At 32.8% G+C, this 22590-nt stretch overlaps 3 protein-coding genes across 3 annotated transcripts; 2 read left to right on the top strand and 1 right to left on the bottom strand.

The window, feature by feature from the left end:
* The first annotated feature begins 1029 nt into the window (after positions 1-1029).
* LOC144575521 (amino acid permease 6-like) lies at positions 1030-9992 on the top strand. Its single transcript, XM_078325688.1, has 6 exons — positions 1030-1234; positions 7971-8204; positions 8409-8502; positions 8606-8954; positions 9075-9302; positions 9376-9992. The coding sequence occupies exons 1-6, from the start codon at positions 1177-1179 to the stop codon at positions 9802-9804; spliced, it is 1392 nt and encodes a 463-aa protein (XP_078181814.1). The 5' UTR covers positions 1030-1176; the 3' UTR covers positions 9805-9992.
* Positions 9993-11162: 1170 nt separating this feature from the next.
* Positions 11163-14171, top strand: LOC144575756 (amino acid permease 8-like). Its single transcript, XM_078325988.1, has 6 exons — positions 11163-11246; positions 11928-12161; positions 12251-12344; positions 12506-12863; positions 13091-13318; positions 13534-14171. The coding sequence occupies exons 1-6, from the start codon at positions 11195-11197 to the stop codon at positions 13963-13965; spliced, it is 1398 nt and encodes a 465-aa protein (XP_078182114.1). The 5' UTR covers positions 11163-11194; the 3' UTR covers positions 13966-14171.
* Positions 14172-14734: 563 nt separating this feature from the next.
* Positions 14735-19056, bottom strand: LOC144575655 (uncharacterized). Its single transcript, XM_078325864.1, has 3 exons — positions 18757-19056; positions 15713-18312; positions 14735-15231 (listed from the first exon to the last, which is right to left on the bottom strand). The coding sequence occupies exons 2-3, from the start codon at positions 18306-18308 to the stop codon at positions 14897-14899; spliced, it is 2931 nt and encodes a 976-aa protein (XP_078181990.1). The 5' UTR covers positions 18309-18312; positions 18757-19056; the 3' UTR covers positions 14735-14896.
* Positions 19057-22590: the final 3534 nt, after the last annotated feature.

Genomic DNA, 22590 nt, shown 5'->3' with positions numbered 1-22590 from the left:
GAGCAATTTTTAGGGTTTAGAAGAAGACAGTAACCACATAACATTCTCTTTGTTTTTATTTATTCATATAGGACATGTACGTGCGCATTCTTCTCGAAGGAATTAATGGGTTTTATAATTAGTATAGTTCATAATTTCATATATCCAACTTTTTGAATTGCTACATTAAATTGGCATGATGACTTCTAGAAAAGGAAGCAGAGAAGAGGGAACAAATTAAAAACCAAAGACAATGTGTATATGACTAGATTAAGTACACCTGGTATATGATATTTGGATATGTATTATTTATAATAAATTAATTAGTTAGACAAATCGTCATTTACCCAAAAAAAAAAAATCAGTAAAGTTGTAATTTAAATATGTTATGTATAAATTGTGTCTGTTTGGGTTCCTGATGTCTAGTCCTCATAATTTTTTAATTAATTAGAATTTAACTTTAATGATCACACTTAATACTTTGTACAATATTTGTTTTGGATTAAAAGTATGAGTATCACACTTAGGCTGTGCTCCAATTAGAGGTACGCGGAGGGAGAGGAAGGAACAAAAACACTGTGTGCGGAAGAGAGTGCGGTATGCCCGATAATTTTCCCTGCTCCAGAAGATGTGAACGGAAGAGGAACCGGAGGTGAAAGCCTATTGTTCGGAGGGAAGAGGAAGGTCACGAAGTTTTAATTTTTGAGAATTTTTGCCACCCCAAATCGGAGTGTAAAAACACTGTTCGGAGGTGGCCTCACCTCTGATCTGTCTCCTTCCTTTCTTTTAATGAGGGTTTTCCCACTCGCTTCTGGAGCACAGCTTTAGTGTAATAATTGTTTTAAAGTAAAAGTAGTATACTACTCTTACTAAATGAATGATTATGATAATTTGATACTTTAATTTTTGATTGGGATCATAAAAGCACATTCCTTGTAATAAATATTCTCTGGCCAAACAAAATCGATGTATACTACTCTTTATTTTATGAACTATTTACTTTAATTTGTGTATCTAGCTTTGGCAAATGACAGGGACTCAGCTGAGAATTTCAGACAAAGGCCATCAATCAAAACCTTTTCCTTTATGATAAATGTATCTGCCTCTTTTATTGCACTCTATTCCATCACGCACTTCATTTCCATCTCTCTACTTAGACTACTATCTGGATAGAGAGCACACAAAGAGAAACAAGAAATGGAGAAGATGGAGATAGACATAGAACAGATTGAAGGGAGAGATTACGAAAGAAAAGGTACATTCAAATATATATTTACTTCAATTCTCTGTTCAAGCTATAGCTAGAAGCGTTTTTTTTTTCTCTCTTTTGTGAATAATTCACTTAATTTTGTGAAGTTATATATATTTTTCTTCTTCGTTTTTTTTTTTTCTTTTCTGTTCAAAGTTATATATATGCATCATATATAAGTGTAGTTTCTAAATTTTGGAGGTTGTAGTTGTCTATTTTGTCATGTGCAAAATTAAAATACTCGACACGTCTTACAATATTTTCGTGCAAATTATATATAGTTGCCTATCTGTAACAGCATACCGACAGTACCTCTCACGGATACTATCTCATTCTTATAGTTGTTGACTATCTTGAAAGCAAATTAAAAGAGTTCAACAAAACCGCAACTGTTGAACTTCAAATCTTTATTTATTTTTATTTTGTTGTAAAATCGGTTATAATAATCCATGCATGCACCTCATTTTTGTGCTACTTCAAATTAAGCAGCACATGTATATATAATTAATGGTGGCATAAATATTATCTCATGATAGTATGCTATCTAACTATCATTTTTTTTTAGTTAGCAATACAATTACATTTCACATTGTTGTCACACGGCATCATCAAATGATGCAAGTACCGGATACTTAAATTTGATTAATCACAAATAAAAAAATAAGACCAAATAATAATTATTGAGGACATCTACATCAATAAAATTAAGAAGAAATTAAAACATATGTCAAGCACTAAGTAGAAATTAAATTAATTTTAATTTTTAAACATACACACATATAGTTAACTTTTTATTTCTTAAAGCGATCACGTCAGTAATTATTACTATGAAAGAGAGAACGATAGCTAATAAAAACAGTTAATAAATTATTTCTTTAAAAAAAAACTTTCTAAAACAGAATTTATACGTACGTTACATCCAAAAAAAAATAATATATAGGAAGTGTCAATTGTTTTTTAGAAATTAAAAAAAAAATCCAATATGGATGTTCTGCGTAGTCTACTTTCTTTTTAATGGATGATGACATTATTACCAAATATATAATTTATTCTCATGATTTTTGTTAACATGTATACTGTAACGTAACAGTAAATCTCTATATAGTTCTTTTGTTTTCGCTTTTACTTTTATGTTTCCTATTTATTTCTGTTTTTTTACTGCACTGGCAGAACCAAGCCTCAAATTCTTGAGGCTGCTTGTGTTTATTTTCTTTCCTTCCTATGTTATAACTCTCTTGTAACATTTACTATCAATGAATGAGGGCTTGACCCTTATTTTTACGCAAAAAAAAAAGTAAATCTATATATATATATATATATATATATAAAATAGTAAATCTATATATATATATATATATATAATAAAAAAATCTGGACCATAAAAACAATGATTTTAAAAAATTCTAAAAAAATAGTAAAAAATTTCCAAAAAATATAAAATTTGGTCTCCAAGCACAATTTAATATGGATATCAACGTGAACGGTTCGGATCGACGTTTTGAACTTTGAAACTAGAGATATGAGCCAAATTAAAACACCCACTTTAATTTGCAAAGCATGGTATCCTTACTATATATATAGAGAGAGAGAGAGAGAGAGAGAGAGAGAGAGAGATGGGCTACGGTGAGCTGCGAAGTAAAACACGTTTATACTTCACGCAATATTTTCATTTTCAAAGTTCAAATAGCCGATTCGAACCTTCCAACATGTTCTTCGTAATAAAATATGCTTGGAAACTAAATTTTACATTTTTTGAAATTTGTTTACTTTTTATTAAGCCACTTTGAAAATCTGAAAATCTGGATAAACAGTAAAAATTTCTGGACCACCGGATCGGCGATTTTCAAAGTGGCTTAATAAATAGTAAAAAAAATTCCAAAAAATGTAAAATTTGGTCTCCAAGCACATTTCAATATGGAGATCATGTTGAGCAGTTCAGACCGATATTTTGAACTTCAAAACCGCAAAATATGAGTGTAAAGTAAAATAGTCGCTTTACTTCGCAACTCACCATAGTCCATCTCTCTCTCTTTTTGAGAAAATTTAGTAGAAGCTACTAAGTGTGCCCATCTATATATTATATATATATCCACTTGTGTCTTTTCCTTATAAAGTCTTAGGTGTAATATGATCGTAAATTAAATCAAGAGGTCAAGTCAAGCGACGTTATAATATTTACGAGCACTAGATTTGAAGTAGATTGGATACTTTTTTTTCTTTTTTTGGATATGATATTTGATGAGACTCCAAAAGTTTTAGTGCGTTCCACCTCAAAAGCAATTTACCTGGAGTGGTATATCTTTTCATCAGTAGCATTTGTTTCAAAGTTGGGTTTTGTGATTTTTTTTTTTTTTTTTTTTCGGTTAATAGTAGTATTTATTATTGATAACAAAACAAATTATAAAATGTAAAAGCACAACACATGGTGTTATGATCAATATTGAGATTTGGGAACACTTATCTGTTAATTTTCTTTATTTAATTTGAATTAGAGCGAAACAAAAAGAAATTGCTAATTTGCTACTGTTTTATTTTATTTTATTTCCTCAGGTTCATTTTTTGTTGGTTTTGACCAGATTTAGTATATGGATTGTGTTAGCCCCACATTCAAACTTGGAAATCTATATTACAAGAAAACAAAATTGGATCAAAATAAGCGGGTGAAGGTCATATTTGGTTGAGGTTTAAACCATGAAATAATGAGTTGCGGTCTCACTTAAGTTATCAAATGCAATTTAATTGAGCCAGTCTAAGATGGTGTCAGCTGATCTTTAGTCCGGCTTAAAACATAAAATGTTAATCCATCTATCAAGGTGGTTTAATATTTAATTAGTCTACGCTTGTGACTTAAGCTTGCAAATTTTTATTTTTTATCTCATTTATAATTTCTAATCTTCTTTCAAATTATTTTAATATATATATATATATATATATATATATATATATATATATATATATTGTTAACTAAATGAAACGGTAAAATATTGTATAAATCAATTTTATCAAAAATTACTAATTAAAGATCTACATAAAATATTAGATAAATTTTATCATAAATTACTAAATAAAAAATTATATGAAATGTAATATTAATAACTTTGATCGGCCATAACTTAAACCACAAATCTTAACTAAACAAAAAATAATTTAAGCTATGATTTAACTTTAGACTTCAATCAAATATGAATAACTTTGACCAGTTTAAGATGGATAATCAACTTAATCAATTTGATATCTCCCATATAATTAAAAAAAATATATATATATTTCAAGCATTAGTTTTACTTGTTTTGAGCAAATATCAAACTATAATTTCTATTAATTTAATTAGCTCTCTAATTTTCAGCCTAAATGACCACTATAACCTTCTATTATTGAAGTTGTAAAATTATATGTTTTTTAAAGCGCAGTAAAAGCCAATTTCCTATCAATTTAACAACAACAAAAAATAAAATAATAATCACATCTACTATAATTAAAATAATACTCTACATGTTAAAAACATAGGGGTTTTTTTTTTTGAGAATTTGGTAGTGACTAGTGACTAGCTACCAAGGTGAAAAAAAAAAACCATAGATTTGTTACTGCAGATGATTTCAGTCAGATATTAAAGCCAGAAGACTTGAGCTCTTTCATTAAATACAAAAAAAAACAAATGAAACAAGAAATATAATGGCATATTTAATATATAAAAGTTTGTGATTGTATTTGTCTAGATACCTTTAAATATGCTTTGTGATTTGTGAATAACTTAATTAACATTATCCTAACGGCGCCAGATGCCGCACCAAGCAAATAGTATTTTTTTTTTTTTAATCAAAGTGCTCATCATTATAGATTATATGATAATAATATTTTAATAGATATACATATTCTGTAGATCTTTAAGACTGGACATGCAGACTAATTAAGGTTTCTTATTACAAATCTATTTCTAGCAAACGAACATTTTTAAGCAAAATAACAAACTAAACGATGACATAAGATAGCAAATTCAAAATTATGATTGGTTCATACAATATATTCTTCTTTTTATTTAGTGTGTAATCCTGCAGGCATTATATAATTTAATATTTAATAGTTTAATACTTAAAATACCTTATTTTTATTTTTGTAATAAAAATTCATAAACATACATTCTATTAAGTTAAAACTCCAACTCAACTTCTATTGAAATTTATTACTTGCTTCTCTAGCTATCAAAAAAGATAATGGCATTATAATTACCATCAGTCAATAAACTAAAAAATTATGTTTTTTATTAACCACCTAGCACAAAGCTCTAATTCCTTCAGCGATTGAATGAGTTCAAATTTTCTGAGGTAATTTAATTTTTGAGTTTGCTCAAAATCGGGTCAGATAAAGAATTCAAACCTTATCGGAATTCGGAAGGAAGCTCCAATAAGAAGAGGAAAATTTTAAAATTTGTGTCAATTTATAACAGATGGTTCGGATTTAAACTAAAAATTTGAGTTAGCTTGGTATGAATATTAAAAACCGATTGGATACCCTCCGTTTTCCAAGCACATAAAGAAATCCATGTTCTAAAAACAGAACAATAATCTGAACTTAAAATTTACTAAAAAGATATTTTATTCCCCCCAAAAAAAAGGCCTTCCTAACTTTGAAGAAATCCATGTTTTGGTATTTGTCATCATGCAATTTTTGGATATGGCCATATGGGTATATATCTATTCTTCACATGACGTATATAGCGAATTAAATACTCGCTTCATGGCATGGTACGTAGCACAACCGTCAGGTGTGGTGATATGGTTTACATGCCATGAATAAATAAATACCCTTTAATCTATTTGGAAAAAGAAAAAGACATGGCAAGGGAGAACATGCATGTACATACCAACCTCAATCTGTTTGGAAACCATATCCTCTGAGGTAACAAAATATCTGAGTTTGGATTTGAATTGTCCGATTAGAAAGTGGATGCACGAGAACTCTTTAATATTTGTGGCAAAGCAAATCAGATGGTCTGAATCCAAACTCAAATACTATGTTACCTTAGGTGCATGTGATAGGAATTCCTTGCTCTTGTATATCACCTTAGAGATCTCAAACGGTGAGATTAAATTTGATATGTTCATTATATATTAGCACGAATCTTAAAAAATCTCTGTCTGTTACATGTTTGAGTCGGATTGATCTGAATTCAAATTCCAACGGTGAGGTAATGCTGAGGATACGAACTCTCCTTTTAAACCAACTTCTGTCATCTCACTTAAAATGTATAATAAAGCAAAATTTACAATGTACAATACCTCACAAAACATATACATTGACACAAAGCCACAAAGGCGATGTCAGAAAATTTTAAAACTGGAATCAAGTATCATATGGAATATTAGTACCAATAGAATTATTAAATCATCAAAAACATAAATATGACTATGGAATTAATTATAAAATGATTATCATTTATGGAGTTTAAATATGAATTTTTTGAGAAAAATACATATATGTAACACAAAAATACAATATATACACTTTTTTTTTAAATGTGGGACATTGACTCCCATTCTCTTCATTTTGATCCGTCAAGCATCTATGGAAAAGGTGACCAAATTTGAAAAAAATCCAAAAATGAAAGAACAATACTAGTTTTAAAAAAAGAAAATCAAATTACCAAAAATAAAAATAAAAATTAGTACGAGATGAGAGCCATGGTCCTTCTTTACTCACCTCTAATATAAATATTAAATTTCAAACATACCTCCTCTCACATAAAAAATAATAGCTTAATCAATAAATTAGACGAGATTCTCTACCTAAAGTAAAAAAAAATTATAGTCACAAAACGTTCCAAATTCTAGAGAAGATAAATAACCAACCCCCACCCACCACACACACACTAAAAAATGGGCCCCTTATAAATATGTGGGGTCCGTGCACAGTAATAGTGGGTGAATTGTCAAAGAGTCCGATGTAATTCTTGTATGAAATGAAGGGGAAACAAGGGGGGGCGAAAGAAAACATGGGTCTTCTATAGAAGGAAATTTGAAGAATAAGCTGTAAACAGATTTGGTTTCCTAGTGTCTATTACTCCCATTTAATAAACGATTTCACAATTGAGCTTATAATTGGCAAACTAATTATGATAATCCAGAAGTATCGAATGTAATTTTGCTTGATTGTTCAATTTAAAGTTGGGAATAAGTTGCGAACAGCAAATTGCTCAATAACAAAATTCTTCTATTGTTTTTGCCCGCAAAAAAAAAAATGCCAGAAAAAAAAACAATAATTATCATAATAGAAACAGTTCATAATTACCAGAAAAAACAACAAATGCCTGGAAACTATACTGTACCAGTGGTTCATAATTGGTACCAACCTTAGGAAGTTAATACACCGCAATTCCGCAAACCAAACATTTGTAGACTTCATACAACAATAAAAAAAATGAACATAATACATGAACAAAATATGAAAAACAATTTGTCAGAATATCAGAAAAACAATTTGTTAGAATATCAGGAAACTCGGGTTGTTGATCAGCATCGATCGTGCCAACTCGAATGTTGGAACCAGCTGACGTGGCAACACCTCAACCAGTTTCTCTTTTGAATTTTGACTCCTGATACATATCTAAAAGTTATGATCAGAGATGCTATAACTGAACTTTTGCATTGTACCCCCTCAAAATGAACTTCATTACATACACTCTGAAGCACCAACAGAAATGCACCTCTAATTTAACTGGTGAATACGAACTTCTATGTTTTTGTAGGAACCGTGTGGACCGCTGCGGCCCACATTGTCACAGCAGTGATTGGATCTGGTGTGCTTGCCCTTGCATGGAGTGTTGCACAATTAGGCTGGATCGCCGGGCCTCTCGCCTTGTCAGCCTTTGCAATTGTCACATACTACACCTCCACACTTTTGGCAAATTCATACCGTGCGCCAGATCCAGTTACTGGATCGAGAAACCGGACATACATGGAAGCCGTCAGATCATACCTGAGTATGGATCTCATTACTTAATGCACATAATTTATTGATTAAAAGAAGGCTTGCTAGATATTAATATAAAACTGTGCACAAAATTCCCCGAGTGACCTCAAAATTTAGACAGGGTTCTAAAAGAAAGAAACAAATAAAAAATTTGTACTTTTACTTAATTAGTAATTTTTGTGTGTGTGTGTGTGTATATATATATATTATCTAGGTCCAAGGAAGGTGTACATGTGTGCAGTTGCTCAGTATGTGAACTTATGGGGGACTATGGTCGGCTACACAATCACTGCTACTATAAGCATGGGGTAAGTATAAACTTGATGATCAATTAAAAGTTTCTACAAGTTTCAAAATTTGTAAAATGGTATCATTTAGTTTTGTTTATATAGTTAATTTTATACTTGTTAGGGCCATAAAACGAGCAGGTTGCTTCCACAAATTTGGGCACGATGCAAAATGCAATGCATCGGGTACACTCCTCATGTTGCTATTCGGTATAATCGAGCTCATCCTCTCCCAACTTCCGAACTTAGAGAAGATCACATGGCTATCGATCATGGCCGCAATAATGTCATTTGCATATTCATTTATCGGTCTCGGCCTTTCAGTCGGTAAATGGATTGGTAATGGTTTTACCAAAGGAGATTATGTTGGCATTGTTGGTTTATCACCGGCAAAGAAAACATGGAGCTCCTTTCAAGCTCTGGGAAACATTGCATTTGCTTATACATTTGCTGAAGTTCTTATTGAAATTCAGGTAGATGAAATGAACTGTTCTAACTTCTTAGCAGATCAATGATGTATTGGAACTATCCAAAATGATCCCCTTGTAAAACATTACACTAAGGTCCTTTTATTTTTTGTTTTTTTATTGTAGGATACACTAAAGCCGTCACCACCAGAGAATGTGACAATGAAAAAGGCATCGTTTTATGGAGTTGGAGCTACCACCATATTTTACCTTTCTCTGGGTTGTGCAGGTTATGCTGCATTTGGGAATAATGCACCCGGTAACATCCTTACCGGGTTCGGGTTTTATGAACCCTTCTGGCTAGTTGACATTGGCAACCTGTGCATAATCCTTCACCTTTTTGGTGCTTATCAGGTACATTTCAATTCTTTGCAAAAGTATAATTTTAAAACAAGATTTTGTTTAATATTTGCTAAAAACAATTCAGGTGTATGCACAACCTATCTTTGCGGCCGTGGAGAGACAAGTAGCTGCACAATGGCCTGATGCCAAATTCATAAACCGGGTGCATACAATTAATGTCCCATTCTTCAATTCAACGTTACGATTCACCCTCTCAAAGCTCATATTCCGATCAATCATCGTTCTCGTGACAACTTTGATTGCAATGATTGTGCCATTTTTTAATGCGGTTCTTGGTCTCCTTGGTGCATTAAGCTTCTGGCCTTTGACAGTCTACTTCCCAATAAGCATGCACATTGCACAAGAGAAAATAGGAAGAGAGGTGCCAAAATGGTACTTCCTACACGGCTTAAGCATCTTTTGTTTAATGATCTCAATTGCGGTTAGCATCGGTTCAGTGGTGGATATTGCAAGTAGTCTCAAGATGTCAGCTCCATTCAAAACAGTTGGCTGAGTTTTAGTTCTACGCCTTTGTCAGAAAAACAAAGTTAGGTTTAAATTTTATAATCACGATTGGAGAGAGCAGAGTGTAGCCTGAGCTCCAAATGACCACAAATTGGCATGTATTGTAAGCAAAATATAATATTTATCAACTAAGCACTGGTAATCTAAAAAGTAGTTTATGATGGTCCTTTTTGTTTGTACCACAGAACCCCAGTTGGAGGTTAAAAGAAAATAATAATTATTTTTGAAAAAAGATTTTTAAAAGAAAACTAATAATTGTTAGAAATAAAATAGGATACTTTCCGGCAATTCATCAAACACCTCATGTGCTTTTTACAATATAATTTAATTTTCAATAATTAATGAACCCAACAAGATAAAAGGCCACAAACAACAGAAAATCAACCAAACATTGCATCAAAAACCAGTAATAAGAGATCTCACATTAAAGTGAAAAAAAACAAACAAACAAACAAGAGATATCATATTACCACGGATCGATTAGGTCAAAATAAACCAGAAAGTAAATCTAACACTCCATGGAAGAAATTTAGCGAGGAAACGAGCTTCGTGTCACTAGTCCAGTCGCAAAAGTTGAAGCTAGGCATTAGGCCGAACTGGGCCGAAATGGGCTGAACCAGACTCCACGAAAACCAAATTGGGCTGAACTGGGACTTCTCTCAATTTCTTAGCCGAGCCAGATGTAAATTCGTGTTGTGCCGTCGTGTAACTAGTCATATTATATTATGATATGAGTCAAGTGATGTGCTGCATCATGATCAAATTAGAATTTTACTTGTCGTGATTTAATTTAAAGAATTAAAGAAACGGTCATGGCACGGCACTTTAGTTATGTTGTGACCACCGTGTCGTGCATGTCCAAGCGTGACTTGCCATATAATTGTCACTTTTGGTCCAATATTTTTTCTTTGCTATGCGTTAGCGTACTAGCTGTAGCTGCTGTACATGTTTACTGTTTAGTTTAGCCAATACCGTGCACCAATGTAAAGCTACTTATCGCACAAGTGAATTTCTAAAATAAGCTAGAGATAATTAAAGAAAGCTCAAAATGAGCTAAAATTAAAGGCAAAACCTCTCGCAAATGTCATAATATACGGAGAAATTCTCTCGCAAATGTCATATGAACCAACCAATATTAAGAAGAAAAAAAATACTTATGCTAAGTTTAACAAAGGAAATTCATTGTCACTTCTTTACATAGTAATATAAATGTACAGTATAGTTTCTCTCCTTTCTAAGGAGCGAAATTCTCGCCAATTTCTTCTCTCTCCAATTCTCATTCTCTCCCTATATAAGAAGCATCTCCCCCTCTTTACTTAGTTGTCATTATTCATACGAACTGCGCACGTGCTGACGCTTACCCTCTCAGTAATGACAACATGTCAATTGTCAATCATGAAGATATCGAAAGTGGCGTGCACAAAAGAAAAGGTTTTGCAATTATATATTTTTCTAGTGCTTTGTATAAGGGAACATTATGTTAGCCTGATGATTTTAATGCAAAATGCTGATTGTATGGATTGTTCAATCTATACAGTTTTAAGAGGTTAAGAGTAAATTATTTTAATAACATATATAAAACTATAGTAGCATATGGACCTTTTAGTTTCTAAGAGATACAATAAAACATAATTAAGTACTAGTTTATTTTATCTCACAAAATTGAAGTTTTTTTTATTTATATATTGTTCTTTTCTTATTTTCAAGATTCAGGATTGTCTCCGATCCTCCTAATATTTCCATGTGTGTTGCAAGTAGTTGTGCCTGGCACTTCATACTATCCTCCTTATATGATGCAACTATTATGATGGTATGCATGTGTCATTATTCATTCCAGACCATGTAGACAGTGTACATCAAGAATTATAATATAATAAGATGTGAATTTCTGTCAATCTGATAAAAACTCTGTTTTTAATCATATGGATTCCCTGCCATAACAAATTTTGACATCTATTTAAATGCTCTAATATAAGTTTAGGAAAAGATTAATTGACTAAACTATATATTTTTACTGAATATAAATTTCTACAAGCTAATTAGTAATTAGAGATGGCTCATCAAATATTCATTGAGAAGCCTTACAAAAGCCTTTGATGTTTGTTCATGTAGGAACTGTTTGGACCGCCACCATTCACATCATCACGGCCGTAATTGGTTCGGGTGTTCTTTCGCTCTCATGGAGCATCGCCCAACTAGGTTGGATTGCGGGGCCCATTGTACCGGCAATCTTTGCAATCATCACATACTATACCAGCTCACTCTTAGCTAATTGCTACCGTTCTCAAGATCCGATCACTGGGACACGCAACCGATGCTATATCGATGCTGTTAAGACGTACCTTGGTACGTATATAACATAATTACATAATAGTGTATTCAATACTTTCGAACTTTTATTTAATTTATTCATATTGGTTAAATTTTGCTGGCAGGTCCAAAACATGTATATTTGTGTGCATGTGCCCAGTTTTTCAACTTATGGGGCGCAATGGTCGGCTACACCATCACAACAACAATCAGCATGAAGTAAGCCATTTCTTAAAGAGTTAATATGTTCATTTGCAGAATGCAAAAAATCGCTTACTATTTTGTTATAATCTCAATAACAAAATATAAGATCTAATTATTTATTTATTTAACGATCTCTGAATTAAATCGCTAAATGCTAATATGCCATGCATGAGCAGTGCTGTCAGCAAAGCCCATTGTTATCACTATCATGGCCATGAAACGAGATGTGACGGGCCAGGTCCAGTTCTCATGTTATGCTTCGGATTCGGCCAGCTCATTCTCTCCCAACTCCCAAGCTTGCAGCACATGGCATGGGTTTCAATCGTGGCAGCAGTAATGTCAGGCACTTACTCTTCTATTGCTTTCGGACTTGCGGTTGTCGAATTAGTCTCGACCCGACAAGTGAAAGGCGGATTACTTGGTGTTGTTGCCCATGCTCATTTGAGACCAGTCGACAGAGCCTTCAAAAGTCTTCAAGCCTTAGGGAATGTTGCATTTGCCTACACCTTTGCCGAAATATTAATTGAAGTCCAGGTATGTTTATACAACTTTATTTTAGTTGCATGTACAAAAAAAATTGACCCCAAAATGATGCTTACTGTATATTTCTGTTGTGCCCATTTGATTGACAGACTAGAAGCACTTAACAAGTTAACAGGCTCTCTTACTTTATAAAACTAAAGCATGATGTTCATAAAGGTTATTCCTATGATGTTGCACATGGTACAACATAATTGCATTTTTTTTTTTCTGTGTTACAGGACACATTAAAGTCGCCTCCAGCCGAGAACACGACAATGAAGAAGTCAATCTTTTGGGGGCTCAGTGTTATCACTATATTTTACCTCGTTATTGGATGTTCCGGCTATGCTGCATTTGGAGGTGTCACACCTGGTAATATCCTTACTGGGTTTGGGTTTTATGAACCCTTCTGGCTGGTCGACATTGGCAACATATGCATTGCCCTTCATCTTTCTGGTGCATACCAGGTGCCAATTTACTTTAACAGTCGTCTAAAACTTAAGTATATTACATAAACCTGCCCAATACACCCCCCCCCAAAAAAAAAAAAAAACAGAGAGAGAGGAAAACAATCAGCTTAACTATTTTATGAGTTAGATGGTCTAAAATATTATCATTTTGTAGAGTATTTGTAGAGTATTTCTCATTGGAACTAAATTATCTCTCATGTTCATTGAATTAGCTTTTCGCACAACCATTGTTCGCGAATTTGGAAATGAGGATTACTGCAAGATGGCCAGAAGCCAAAATCGTAACCCGAGTCTACTCAATCACACTGTTATGCATCAGACGGGATCCAATAAACTTCTCATTATTGCGCCTTGTGCTCAGATCAAGCATAGTTATTATCACAACAATAGTTGGCATGGCACTGCCTTTTTTCAACTCGATCGTGGGTATGCTTGGTGCATTGAGTTTCTGGCCTCTAACAGTTTACTTCCCCATAAAAATGCACATTGCACGACGGGACATAAAAAAGGGTACAACAAAATGGATACTTCTCCACATTTTAATTGGTGTCACCTTACTTATCTGTTGTGCGGTGAGCGTTGGAGCAGGGGCTGAGATGGTAGGGCACTTGAAGGAGTCTTCTCCATTTACAAAAATTGGTTAATTAGGTGATTTGGTTTCAACTTTGTAATGGTTTTCATCTCTTCTCTTCAGCAAAATAATGATTTTTCATCTCATTTTTATAATTTCATTTGAAGATGCAAATAATGGGGTCAGATGCTGCCCTTGTTGTGTACATGTTCATAGAATTCGTTTTAGGAATTAGAAAATTTCCTGTCAAACATGATAGTTAACGAATTAAATTATACTTAGTTTTCTCTATGTTGTTATCTCTGATTTCATTGTTATCCCTAAATTTATGATGTTATCTCCGAATTATTACAATTTTATACACTTTATTGAATTATTAGTATAATGTCCCATTTGTCTACTGGTAACCTTGTTATATATACATTAAGAAACTCAAAAGAGTTCAAGATGTTTTACTGGCAATTGAAGAAATGAATTGAAGCATTTTTCTTTCATTTCCTCATCAGCTCATTCAACTAATCGTAGCACAAACCATCCTTCATTTGACAAAACTGTCATAAATAAATGTAAAACCAACTTTTTTGATAAATTTTCCGGTAAATTAAATGGATAAACTGTTGTAAATGACCTAAGAATATATTAGCACACTTATATTTTGATGCGCAACAGCTAAATGTCCCACATCAATGGTTTGGAATTTAAAATAATATTTTAATTGAATCAATACAAAGGAAACACAACTACGATAAATTTTAAAATAAATTGGTTTCTAGAATAATTAGTTTTTTTTTTCTTCGATTAGTTTGGTCAGAGATCAGCCCTCAGATTATTGAAAGGACATAATAAAGACAATATATTTTTCTAATAATTGAAGTACAAGAAAGATATTACTAGTTCTTACAAACTAGAGAAGCTATAATTAACTACAAATATTCACAAATTCACATAGTCCCGATTCAAAACATTGTCAATAAAAGAGAGTTTTGCGCTATAATAACTTCCACTTATTTTGTATCCTCGACCAAAACACGATGACAAGCATCTATAAGCATATTGACAACCTCTACCATGGTTGGCCGAAGAGATGGTGACTCATTGGTACAACACACAGCTATCTCCATGATTTTTCGCATGTCATCTTGCGCGTAAGTGGAGACCCATGGATCTAAAATCCCGGAAAGATCTTGGTTCAAGTAATGCTTTTTGGCCCAAGAGACGAGGTCTTTGTTATGGTCAAATTGCGGGTCGGTTGGGCTTCGGCATGTTAGCAGCTCCAGCAAAACAACACCAAAGCTATATACATCACTCTTTTCGGTTGCATGGAGAGTGTACCCCAGTTCTACAATAAATATATCATGAGATAAAATTTCTCTACTGAAGGAATAAATGCACCAATACAGTACAATTTATGCCCCCTTTTCAAAAGGTAAATGTGCATTTTCCCAATTTTTAGATTCTGGAGACCCGGCAAAGAAGAAAATTCAGTGTCTGTGTGAAACATATAATATGCCTCCAAATCTATTGTAAATACCATACATGACATTTCAAAAGAACATGGATGTTTTTCACATTCTTCTAAGGCATTTAATTAAGATATAGTTACTTTTGAATAAAATCTTTTATCAGACATAAGAAAAAAAAAAGACAAATCTTAAATAAGGTAGGAAATTTAGAGTTACCTCCAGGCCAGGTGTATGCTAGTATATACATACCTACATCTAATATGATATTCAAATACTAGACAGAGAGCATCATCAAACACAATGGCAGAACCAAACCAGATGATAAAATTACAAAAGAAAAGAAAAGGAATAACATACCAGGAGCTATGTAGCCATGAGTACCAGCAAAGCAACTCGTCTCTGAAATATCCCCAACTACTTTTGCAATCCCAAAATCGGCCAATTTTGCCTCATAATTCTCATCCAAAAGAATGTTGCTCGACTTGATATCTCTATGAATGATTGGAGGTTTACAGCCGTGGTGCAGATACATAACTCCCTTTGCTGCACCCAATGCAATTTTATACCTCTTGTCCCAATCCAAACACATCCACTCTTTTTTTACCTCTCTTCTGAGCGCATCATACAGATTACCATTCTGCATGAACTCGTAAATTAAATAACCTGCCTCATTAATCCTAATAAATGCACAAAGTTTAAGGATGTTTTTGTGCTGTATTTTTCCAAGAGAATTGATTTCAGCCGTAAAGTTCTTTGAATTATCAGCTTTCCATAATTGCTTTACAGCAACAGATTCACGTCCCTTGCTCAAATCAACCCGGTATACCTTACCAGTACCACCCAACCCAATAAGGTTGGACTCATTCAAACTGTTTAATATTTCCTTTGGGTTAATTTCTGGCGGATTAAAGGATTCTAAAACCGGTATTGAACCTGACCTTTTACCCGTTTCTGGATCTTTAAGTTTCCGAGCCTCTTCAAACTTTTTACTTACATAACTGACATATGCCAATGCTGCTAAAATAATGCTCATGGATAATACTATGAGAACTATGACAAAAACCCTTTTTTGCGAGAAATTGCCATGAGTATAACTCCATTGGCATGAGCTTATGTTGGAAACGGAGTATCTCCAAGTTACTGCAATATCACTTATACAGAGATCAGGATTACCAGAAAACGCATCTTCTCCTGCAATTGCTAATAGCTGAGGTGGAATAGGGCCCGATAAGCTGTTATTGGAAAAATTGATATAACTCAATTTCAATGCCTGTAAGCTATTGGGTATTGAACCAGTTAAGGCATTATGAGATAAATTGAGAGAATTCAGGGAACCCAAATTAGATAGGGAATCTGGGATATTTCCGTTTACAAAGTTTTCGGCGATATTTAAGTCTACCAGGTTGCCAGAAAGACCAATTTCAGAGGGAATTGAGCCCGAGATTTTGTTTTGATCCAGATGCAATAATGAGAGTTGCTTCAGTTTTGCGAGTTCAGGTGGGATTCGACCAGAAAAGCTATTGTTTGAGAAAACCAACTTTTGCAATTGGGAAACTTCACCAATTTCAATTGGAATTTCTCCGGAAAATTGATTATTTTGTAAATACAACTGGTTCAAATTACTAGAAACCTGTATATCAGAAGAAATACCTCCCACAAACCCGTTGTCTGCTAAGTCAATGATAACTGCATTTGGAAGCCCCCAAATTTCTTCTGAAATAGATCCCACAAATTGGTTTTGACTGATCCTAAACCTCTCCAATGTTTTGCAAGAAGAGTATGATTCAGGAAATTCACCGGAGAAATTGTTATCTAGTGCTAAAAGAAAATGCAGATTCCCATTTTGGCAGAGGAAACTTGGAAACTTACCTGAGAAATTGTTTTCCGAAATGTCGATACTGTACAATGCTGAAAACTTTCCCAAATTTTCCGGGAAAATACCCGAAAATGAGTTCTCGTAAATTGAAAATGACCAGAGAAACTGTAAATCACCAAATCCAGAAGGAAGCTCACCAGAAAAGTTGTTACTGTAAATGTGAAAATATTTCAACTTTTTGAGGTTACCCATTTCGGGAGGCAACTTCCCTTCAAGTTGGTTTCTTGATATGTCAAATTCTGATAGCTCCGTAAGAGTTGCCAACTCAGCCGGAATCTCACCTTTTAGGTTGTTTTGGTACAGCTCAATTTTGTACAGATTTTTCAAATTCGAAATGGATTTGGGAATAATTCCTGAGATGTTATTTCGAGAGAAGTCCAGTGTTTGCAGTGAGAGTAATTCAAATATTGTATCTGGGATTTCACCAATAAAATTGCATTGCCCCAAGAAAAGCGACCTCAGCCTTTTCAAATTACCAATATTTTCTGGTATTACCGCTACATCAAAATTATTTTCACCTAGACCTAATTGCTCTAGGTTTGGTAATCTCCCTAGCCAATTTGGGAAATCTCCCTGCAAATTATTAGTCGACAGGTCAAAAACCTGTAACTCATTAAGCGATGACAGATCAGGAATTTCACCTGTAAAAGCATTGTTTGAGAGATTCAGTGCATTAAGATTCGTGCAATTTGCCAGCTCAGCAGGAATTGCACCTGAAATTGAATTTGAACCGAGTTCAAGGGATGTTAGGTTTTGCAATATTGAAACCGAAGGGGATAACTTTCCTGAAAGTGAACAATTGATAAGTGAGATTGCCGTAACCCAGCCTGAATTATTGTCACATTTTACGCCGTAAAAATTGCATGGGGACCCAGACTTGTCTGCCCAGCTTTCTAGAATGTTTAAAGGATCGGTTATGTGGCGTTTTATCTCTAAAAGTGCTAGGGTTTCCACTTTCAAAGAAGTGGAGATGTGGTAACTGGTAAAATGGAGCGCAACCCAAAAGTTTAGTAAGAGAGAGAGCTTTATCATTGAGGGAAATGATTGATGGTATTTATAAGGATGTACTAATAGCATAGACCTGTGAATCAAAGGAAATAGCAATAAAAGAGAGGGTTAATAAAAAAAATAATGAATGTAATCAGTGTGCATAAATTCACAAATTCTACTCATTAGTATGGATCAAATAATTAAGAAAGATACATATGATGTGCAAGTCAATATAAAAATAACTCTTTTGTTTCTTCATTCTAAATTAAAACCTCACCAGAAACAAGCTAAATCATTAATTATTTCATCGTGTATTCTTAGTTAATTTCATCTTGTAACTGAGGTATTATATTTAAAGTGCATGTGAATGTTTGGTTAGTGGCCTATCAACCATCACGGAAACAAGCTTAATAGTTTCACATTTCCATATTTGCTCCAATTATGGTCGGTATATATATAATGACAACCAAGATTTGTCTCCAATTGAAAGTAAATTGAAATTTTGGAAATAAATTCGAGAATTCTAAAAGTTTACCTTCTTAGGTAGCAGCGAATCAAATTTCAAGTGATCAGAATTGTTTAAAATTTCATAAGAGCTGCCAAATTTGATCTCCAGACGAAGCCTATAGAGACGAGAGGAGCCTCGAGTAGTCACAGAACAGAAATAGAAGGATTTGTTACACCATTTTTAAGCCCCGACGCCATTTTTTTATCGCTCTCTAACAATGTTTCTGTGACTCTTCTCTGTCTCTCTCTGGTTAAAGATTGATAAATGATAACTGATAAGAGCTCTAGTGGAAAGAAAGAATTAACGAGGAGAGTGCGAAAGGTCGATGCTAATCATGTGTACTTGACTACTTGCGCTCTTAAATAAGTCTGAATTGCTGAAAAGACATTTCTGTCCTCGGAGTCGATTTTCTTTTTCTTTTTTTTTAAACTTGATAGTTTGTGAGGAATCGAACTTTCGATCTTTGAATATAACAACTCTACGATATTTTTCTAGTCAATTGTGCTACCTCCCCTTTCTCCCTTGGAGTCGATTTTCTAAGATAGAAAAATGGGTAAATTTCCTTGAAGATGACTAAACTTTGTAATTTGTCACAAATTAGTCAATTTTAATTTATCTTAATTAATTGACTTAATTTTCTATTTGTTTCAAATTGGTCATTCTGTAATTTTTTCATCTAAAATATTAAGATAATATTCTCATTCCGTTAGTATTTTGAACGGAATATGCTCATTCTTTTAGAATTTTGGACGAAATGGGCATATTTTGTTAGCGTTTTAAACATAATTTGCATATTTTGTTAGCATTTTGAACGAAAAAGTTACAGAGTGACCAATTTAGGACAAATGAAAAATTAAGTGATTTGATTGGGACAAATCAAAGTTCAGTGACTAATTAAGTACAAAGTTTAGTGACCTTTGATGAAATTTACTCTCAAAAAATGCACAAAGCCATGCTTAGCAATAGTAGAGTAGAACTATTGTGTTCTTGAACTCACTGATTATTTGATGAATTTAACTTTAAATTTATCGATATTAATTTCAAATTTACCAATTTAAATTATTGAAACCAATTTATTTCACAAATCATGTGTTTAGATGTTAAATCTACAAGATTTTGTGTTTAAATTAATTTAGTATAAACTCAAGCAGTAAAAAACAAAACAAAAAATAACTTTAATATATTCATTTTTCATTATTTTTAACGGCTTGACTTTATACTGAATTAATTTGCAAATTTATAAATTTAATATGTAAACACATTACTCTTGAAGTGTGTCAATTTCAAAGGTTTTGATTTATTATTTGAAATTAATCAAATATATTTTGAAATTAAGTTCACAAAAGGCTTACAAAAATAAAATAAAAATATTCTTGCACATTGTATTATGTCCCTAATATTTGTACTTATTATATAAGTTATATATATATTTAATTCTTAAGTATTTATATTAGTATACAAATATTTGTCACTTCTCCTTTTCAGAATAATCATAAGAAGAGTAGAACACTAGAACTAGGATGTTAGTTTGAGAACATTGTTTAATTAATTATTTGAAGTCAGTCTGATATATTCTTTTTACCTTATATTATATTCCTAAATATTTGTACTTATTATATAAGTTATTTATATTTAATCTAAAGTTTTTATATCTAGTATACAAATATTTGTCACTTTATCTTTTCAGAATAATCATAAGAAAATTTAAGGTAAAGACTTAATTTGTTGAATAAGTAAAAATACAGCTTTCAAACTTTATAATCTTCATATCATAAGATATAAACACTTTTGTTGTCTTTTTCTTAAAAAGTATAAACGTATTGAAAATATGAGTAATAAATACAAATAATATACATGTACAGTCCTCTATAAAAGTATCATCCAACGCTCTAAAAAAATATATGAAAAAAAACTTTTGCTAACTACTTGATAAAGCTGAACTAGTAGACATTATCTTTATTATAATTAAAAGTTTGATCAACTGGTCAAATTAATGGTAACAAGCAGGGGGCGGCGGTATTATATGTATTTTTTATATAGTTTAAAATAAAAATGTTATAAAATACTGTAAAATGGTTATAATTAGTAGCTAAAATTCAAGATTCTAAACAGCGCGCAATAGTATCATTTTTTTTAACCATGCCGCTATGATGCGATAAACACTATTTAAATCTCTGCTAAAATCACATAAAATAAGAGCGCTAAAAACACACACAGATTTTGCAATAGAGAACTTTGTGTATCCCAAGCGAAGTTGTGTACTTAAGTCACACAATAGTGTGTACTAGTGTTGTGCTCTCGGGTAGGGTACGGGTACCTCGGGTAAATCCGGGACGGGTAATGGATAGGGCAAGTACGAGTAGGACGGGTAGTCGGGTAGAACGGGTACGGGTAGGTCGGGTAATTTTTTAAAAAAGTGTACCCTACCCGTTTCATACCTGTGCCCGTCTCGGGTAACGGGTATGGGTACCTCGGATACGGGTAACGGGTACCTCGGGTAGGGTACGGGTATTTTTTTTTCTGGTTTTTGTTTTTTTTTGTTTTTAATACTGTTTTTTGTTTTTTTTTTCCTTTTTTTGCTGTTTTTTTCTGTTTTTTTTTTACTTTTTTCTGTTTTTTTTTTGTTATTTTTTTTTCTATTTTTTACTATTTTTACGAGTAGGGCTGCAAAATTTTTTCAAAATTTGAATTTTAAAAGTAAACGGGTAAAGGGTAAACGGGTAAAGGATGCCGGTAGAACGGGTAAAGTATTCAGGTAAATGGGTGCGGGTATGGATACAACGGGTCCGGGTAGGCGGATTTCGGGTACGAGTTGGACGGATTTTTTTTCTCAAATATTAGTACCCTACCCATCTCAAACCCGTACCCGTGTACCCGTTTACCCGCCTATACCCGGGCACGGATACAGATACCTCGAGTAACAAGTACGGGTCAGGCAAAACGGGTACTACCCGTTTGAGTTGTAGCAATCCTCTAGTGTGTACCATCGTAATTCTTCGCAAAAATCATAATAGCTACTAGCACAAGAGGATAAATTTTAGTCAAAAGAAATTGATGTTTGATGTTAGTTAAGTCACACAATAGTGTGTGTACCATCGTAATTCACAAAAGCCATACTAGCTAATAGCACAAGAGGATAAATTTTAGTCAAAAGGAATTGATGTTTGATGTCACCGTAGTGTTCACGAGGGAACTTAATGGAGATAAAAACAAAATAAAGTAAAGGGACATTTTAGTTAGCCTGCTGTACCAGGCAACACGTGTATTATTAACAGAGGGAGGATTTTAATGTCTCATGTCTTGTTATATTATATTTTATTTTTTTATTTTTAAAGTTTAAATTGTTAATTCGAACCGTTCAACGTAATATTCATACTAAAATATAGCTGGAATGAAATTTTATACTTTTTGAAAAAAAAATATTATTTTTTAAGATGAGTACAAAATCACTGTTTTTGGACCGTTAAAAAAACTGTGATTTTGTACCCATTTTAAAAAATAGTAAAAAAATTTAAAAAAATATATAATTTCATCCCAACTATATTTTAGTATGAATCTCATGTGGAACGGTTCGTATCAACAAGTTAGACTTTGAAAACGAAGATATAAAATATGAGATATGATGAGTTATGAAAGGTAATGAGACATTGAAACCCTCCTCTTTTGATTAACAAAATAATGTTATAACATGATTTACTTTTAAGTCAAAATAGCTCTTGAGAAGTCCATATCATGGATTATATTTGATCTCTGTCCGGATGAGGATGACTGGTAAATAAAAAAAAAAATGATGTGTAACTATCAACTGGCAATAAAGTAGAAATAGAGTATAATACTTTTGTAAAAGTTCAAAGAACAAAA

Source organism: Carex rostrata, chromosome 24, assembly GCF_964058835.1.
Source record: "Carex rostrata chromosome 24, lpCarRost1.2, whole genome shotgun sequence".
NCBI lineage: Eukaryota > Viridiplantae > Streptophyta > Magnoliopsida > Poales > Cyperaceae > Carex > Carex rostrata.
This window is presented reverse-complemented; position numbering and strand designations above follow the sequence as displayed.